The sequence below is a fragment of the Pezoporus flaviventris genome, unplaced genomic scaffold, assembly GCF_033815535.1.
Source record: "Pezoporus flaviventris isolate CSIRO_AGI_PZ_B2104156 unplaced genomic scaffold, CSIRO_AGI_Pfla_v1 ptg000005l, whole genome shotgun sequence".
Classification (NCBI taxonomy): domain Eukaryota; kingdom Metazoa; phylum Chordata; class Aves; order Psittaciformes; family Psittacidae; genus Pezoporus; species Pezoporus flaviventris.
The window spans coordinates 4155611-4161610 of NW_026892553.1; the positions used below are offsets into that span (position 1 = coordinate 4155611).

At 39.4% G+C, this 6000-nt stretch overlaps 1 protein-coding gene across 3 annotated transcripts in view; it reads left to right on the forward strand.

Moving 5' to 3' along the window:
• TMEM164 (transmembrane protein 164) overlaps positions 1 to 3821 on the forward strand; it is a 33640-nt gene extending 29819 nt beyond the window's left edge. For all 3 annotated transcript variants that reach the window (XM_061445731.1, XM_061445730.1, XM_061445732.1), the window contains 2 exons: positions 1694 to 1794; positions 2167 to 3821. In XM_061445731.1, coding sequence (XP_061301715.1) covers positions 1694 to 1794; positions 2167 to 2373 — 308 coding nt within the window. In that variant the 3' untranslated portion in view covers positions 2374 to 3821. The remainder of the gene's footprint in view (positions 1 to 1693; positions 1795 to 2166) is intronic.
• The last annotated feature ends 2179 nt before the right edge of the window (positions 3822 to 6000 follow it).

Genomic DNA, 6000 nt, shown 5'->3' on the forward strand with positions numbered 1-6000 from the left:
TTGTCACGGTTGCACCAAATCACAGCTGGCTTACTAAAGCCTGGTGTGCAGTTGTTTCTTAGGTAATTACACTAATACTGTTGCTCATTAAAGTCAATGAGTGATACATGGGGTGCATATGTGCTGTCGTCATTCAAATGTACAGTCAACTCCATACTAGCAATAGGGAAGCTGTGTTACTGAGAGTGGACAATGAATAGATGTACAGTTTTCGGATAATCAAGTAATATTTAAATTAAATTATTTCAGGTAGCTACTGCAAAATCAATCTGCAGTGGCATGATGGAAAAGAATTGTAAAAGGGCAACAGGGATTGAAAAAGCATCTCTAGAGATTTTAAACCTGAGACAGGATGCAACATTCTATGGTGGTGTGGCAAAGCAAATAACAGCACTTACCTGCCTTTATCTACATATGATACCATACGTAGGAATACTCACACCAGCTTTACTCTGGTGAGTTCTGTCATAGGTATCTACACGTGTAGTTATTTCAGCTCTCAGTAGCATTGTACAGTATATCCTGAAGTCTGTAATTACTTCCTGGTAATTACAGCATGTGCCAGCTAGCAAAGGCTGGTATGAATATTGTGCTCTATGCCGTAAGCTGTCCTTTGAGTACTGGATGCACGTTCCTACATTTGGTAGTATCTAATGGATCATAGAGCAAAGACAGATAAAAATTGCCAGTGTATTTTTGTAATTGTCTGAAACTCTGCAACTTGTTACAGCAGCTGAGCAGCATGACACTGGGCATCTTTTGTATCCCTAGGTTATTAAAGTTGTAAGGAAAATAACGTTTTTTCCTCATATCTTCCTCTGAAATTTTTATGCCTACTAGTGTGAGTCTTGAGGACTCTGTAAACTGGTTTTGTGTTCACTTTATGATGTTTGAGTGTCTAATTCCAAAAATAGGCTTGTAGCTAAGGGTACTTCTATTGCATCTGATTTCCTTGGTACGTTCTACATCACGTCACATTGCTTGTTGTCAGGAAGTTGACAAAACCTAGTTTCAGGAGGAGAGAGACAGGTGAACCCAGGAATAATGTGATTATTTGCTACTTTGTTTGAAGGGATAGAGTATTTTACAGCATCTGTGATATCTACTGATGATAAAATGTCTCCAAAGCAGTTTTCAGTTAAAAGTGCAGTCTATCATTATGGATTGACTACTCTGTGGAGTTTTTCTGTTCCTAGGCATGATTGGTGCAAGTTACTTTCTAGTAATTGTTACAACCAACCATAAAATTAGGAAATGGCAATTAGGCTGTGCTCTAATACAGTGCTGTGTTCTGTATGCCGAACTCATAGCCCCCATGAGATACAGGTGTTTAAGTATGGATGGCCTGATTTTTCAAGATTCACTGTATACCATTGCGTAAAAGTAATTTAGTACTTCAGTGGCAGAAGGAAACATAAGGTAAAAATCACTGGTGTTGGTGAAAAATAGGCGAGCTGAACGAGGTAATATATTGTATATTTTATTCCTGGACCACAGGGAGGGAAGATACTGTTGAGAATGCTCCAGGTAAGAAATGAGGCTCTCAAATATTATTGCAAAGATAGGATTGAGTAGGTTATCAGCTATAGCCAGATGCCCTAATATCTACAGAGCAGAAGAGAGAGGATTATTCATGAGTGTTTAATGGACACAGCAATTCAGCTGAACACTAATGTATTCCTTTCTTTTCAAGGTATCTACACTCCAGAACCACTCTGCAATTTCTGGTGGGCTCTTTTATCCACGGGGTTTATGTTTGTGTATCATTTTAGCATCTTGCAGATTCTGGGCTTGGTAAGTAAATAAAGGTTAATAAATGGATAGTTTGCAAGTACATTCAAAGCTTATGGCTAGTTTATATATGGATAAGTCTGCTTGCATGCAAGTGTTTAATTGCATGTTCTAATAAGCATTTGTATCCTATATCACAAGTATCAGTACAATATTTCATAAATTGGTTATGTACCTGCATAAATCCATCTATTAAATGAACAACTGAATTTGGATCTGCTTTCCTTCTGAAAGCTGGCCTGTTTGTGTTGAACAAAGGAGCGTCACCTAAACAGTTTTGATTATGATGGTAATTTCAAAATTACCATTTTAGGTGTCTGAATTGGTGCAACACAAAAATAGTGTTAATTTCTAAATTTGTTGTCACTTTCCCAGGTTACAGAAGTGAATTTGAACAACATGTTGTGCCCAGCCGTCTCAGATCCTTTTTATGGGCGCTGGTATCGAATTTGGGCATCTGGACACCAGACTGTCATGACCATGACTCATGGGAAGCTTGTAATCCTACTGTTTTACAGTGCTGTCCCCATCTTTAAGTGTAGCATGGACTTGCTTAGACTCCCAGCTAAGAAAATAGACTGAAATGTCTCCTCACATAGTAGTACATACAGGAAGCAGATATACTTTTACTGGAAAACAAAGAGGAGGGATGAGAGGACAATGGGTTTATACTTCTCCCCACAGTTTATTGCCTCAGAAACACCTCTATAACCAAGTGAGGTTTTTTTAACTGCTGTTTCTCACTGCCTATTGCCAATGGCAAAATTAGTGGCCTTATTCTGGAAAAGGTTCATGTTTTATACCTTTTGTGTAGATTACAGTAGAATCTTACTAAGCCACCGTTGAAAATGAGGCCAGGATCTGTCCACATTCCAGCAAAGACAGTGGCAGTGCTACCTCGTTTTGACTTACTTTCCATTAAATATAAGTACACTTATAGCATAGGAAATTAAGCAACACTCTAGTGACATGAACAGAACACATATTGATATGCATTATCTTGGCTTAACTCTTAGCACTTGGAAGTTGCAAAATGATCACAGTGGAACGGTGTACACTTGATCTCCCAGTCATAAGTGCAAAACAGGGAGGTTCCACTATATTTCTTTAAGCTGGTTGAAAATATTGGGGAACAATAACTCATTCAAAAAAAAGTTTTTTGATTGACTATTGAATTTCTAAGCTGCTGTGGATGAATATCTGTCTGGCTGAGTCCCATCAGGTCTTGATGCTTTGGAGATGCTTTTATTTGAGTGAGTGGAAAAACACCATGTTGAAACAGTTTCAAAAGACCATGTTACGTATAAGTTACGTGAGATATTTCATCCACTGTTCTGACCTGACTTTGAACAAAATCTTGGGTTTTTCACTTCGCTTGGACAGGAGGAGTGGAGATACAAAGTCCAATGTTAACTTCAGAGTTGTTTTTTTTTTTTTTTGACTTACTAGCTTTTGAAACATTCCTCCTCTGTGTTCTGCACTGATCCTCACTCAGTAGAGTGGTTAGGGAAGAAAAAATGAAACAGTGTTCTCTCTCCACACCTCTAATACATTCTTTATACTGATTTCAAAATACAGACATAAAGAGGAACTTCAAATCAGTGCAGGCCTCTACTGAGAAGAAAGCGTTCCAGTTTACTAGTATGACTGAATCTTCCTGTCAACATGTCTTTTGGAGAACAGGATGTAGATAGAATGATAAATAGTAAGCTGTGTGTACTTGTTCAAATTTTCCAAGGCTAGAGGAGAAACTGATGGGCAGAAAGATGGGAAACCTTAAGTGTGTTTCTCCTGCTGGTTAATTGTGAGCCTCTTATGCAGACTGTTGTATTTCAGGCCTGCAGGAATTTTGTTGTACAGAAGTTTGTCGCAATTTATAGATTCATTGTGTTGTCAAAGCTGTGACTTGTAAGATAAAACCATCATACCTCCTTCAGCTGGGTCACCTGAAGAGATATTTGATACATTGTGAAGTTAAGGTACAGTCATTTATACCTCAAGAAGGAAAAGCAAGAATGAGAAGTGGTTGGCTTTTTTTTTGTTGTGTTTTTTCCTTTCTCCTTAAATGTTTCATGGTGAGGGAACAAATGGCAACTTCAGACATTTTTACTCCATGTGATTAAAGAAGAGGACAAATCAAAGATCTACTGTCCCACATTCTAATTTACAAACTTGTTTCTGGCTTTCTTCCATGCCTTGCAGTGTATATGTATACATCACAAATATACTGTACTCTCCCAACATGAGACCGTGTGACGCATGCCCAGACTACCCATGAAACACGTATAGCTTGGCTTAGTTATGCAGACTGTATGGCTCCTTGTGTTTTTAATCAGAATTCAGAAAGCAAAGCACCCGAAAACAACTACCAGCATTCAGAGTTACCTGTCAGTTGTTGAGCTTTCAAATGTCTAAGTACACAATGAATTAAATTATGTAGTAGTCCCACTGCTGCCTCAGTAAAGCGGGGCTTGTGTTGTTTGTGGATTGGGGCCTAAAGAAGGAATCTGGTGGTACTGAAGGCCTGAATCTGTGGAGTCAGCTCTGTCACTGACTGAGCTGCTAAAGTGATAGAAGTTCTTGCTGCTTATTTCAGCAGATTCAGTATTTCCTGATGAAATACAGGGTGTTGCTGGGAGATGCTGAGATGCACAGTGCATGTCCCCAGTATACTTCATGAAATAGCTGAATGAAACATACAGTGATTCTTCCCTCCCCACAGTTACTGTCAAGTGTATGATGGCTTATTTATTTACTTAAGAATTTGGCAAAATGCCTTGTGTTGGATTCAGTCCTGTTGAGAAGGAATGTTTTGGTATCACAGTAGAATGATTTTAGCCACATTCTGCAAATGGTTTTTAGCATTATTGTTTGCTTAACATTTGTTTTTAAGAATTTACCTTGTTTTAAATATTTTCTTCAGAATATTGTAGCTTCTGGAAAAAATTCCTGTGGAAAGTAGCAGCTTTTTTTTTTTTAACTCAACATTTCCTCTCTATATTCATATGCTTCAGGACATTCTAAACAATTATGAAACAGCTGCTGTTTACCACCACTGACTGCCTCTGGTCAATGAAGACTGCAGAAGCATTTAAATAAGCTCAGGTGGCTTGCTCAGTGCAGGCTGTTTGCTTGGAATGCAAAGTATGAGCTCTTCTGACTGACTGAAATTCAGTAGCAGGAATGGTAATGGAATACAGCTGACAGGAGGGAAATCACTGGGGCATTTTGGATGAAAGGATTCTTGGTGTAGTTGTACCACTTGTGCCATTTGACTTTGACAGCAGAGCCACTGTAAGTGGTTGTTCCTGCCTTCCTCCCACTCTGTGCCACAGATGTCTCTTTCAGTCTCTGTGCTGTGCCACTTGCTTTTCTTCCTTATGCTGGTCCAGTTGTTTTGAGTCGCACTCGAAACTTCAGGCATAATTTCACAGCATGGAGTGTGCTGACAAAACTGCTCATCAGAGCCAATTGGTCACTTGCATTTCCACTCCAGACCATACCAGTGTAGGTTCTGGAGCTTGTAAAATTCTTCTGTACCAATTTAAGTTGTTTAAATGCTTAACTGAACACAATAATTCAGCAGAAAGCTAGAGAGATAAGCCGATTTCTACACTTAGCAAGAATTTTAGAAGTATTTGAGCTGCTATAAAAGAGTTGAATGGTGCAAGTGGAGTCAGGCAGGAGGGAAGGCAGTAGAACCTTCACCTCTTTGACAGTCAGCTGTTGCTTTTTTGCTTGTACAACATCAGTGAAGCTGGCTGAGTTAGAGCAGAATCATTTAGGTTGGAAAGGACCTTTATGAACAATGAGTTCAACCATAAACTTTACACGGCCAAGTCCATCACTAAGCCATGCCTCTACATGCCACATCTACGTATCTGTTAAATTCTTCTAAGGATGGTGACCCAGCCGTTTCCATGGGCAGCCTGTTCCAATGCTTGACAACCATTTTGCTGAAGAAATTTTCCCTGTTATTCAATCTAAGCCTCCCCTGGCACAACTTGAGGCCATTTCCTTTTGACCTATGGCTTGTTACTTGGGAGAAGAGACATCTACCTCATTACACCTGCTTTTTAAGTAGTTGTAGAGAGTGAGCTTCCTTTGCTCCAGGCTAAACAACCCCAGCTCCCTCAGCAGCTCCTCAGAAGACTTGTGCTCCAGATCCTTCTCCAGCTTTATTGTTCTTCTTCACTCTAGCACCTCAAT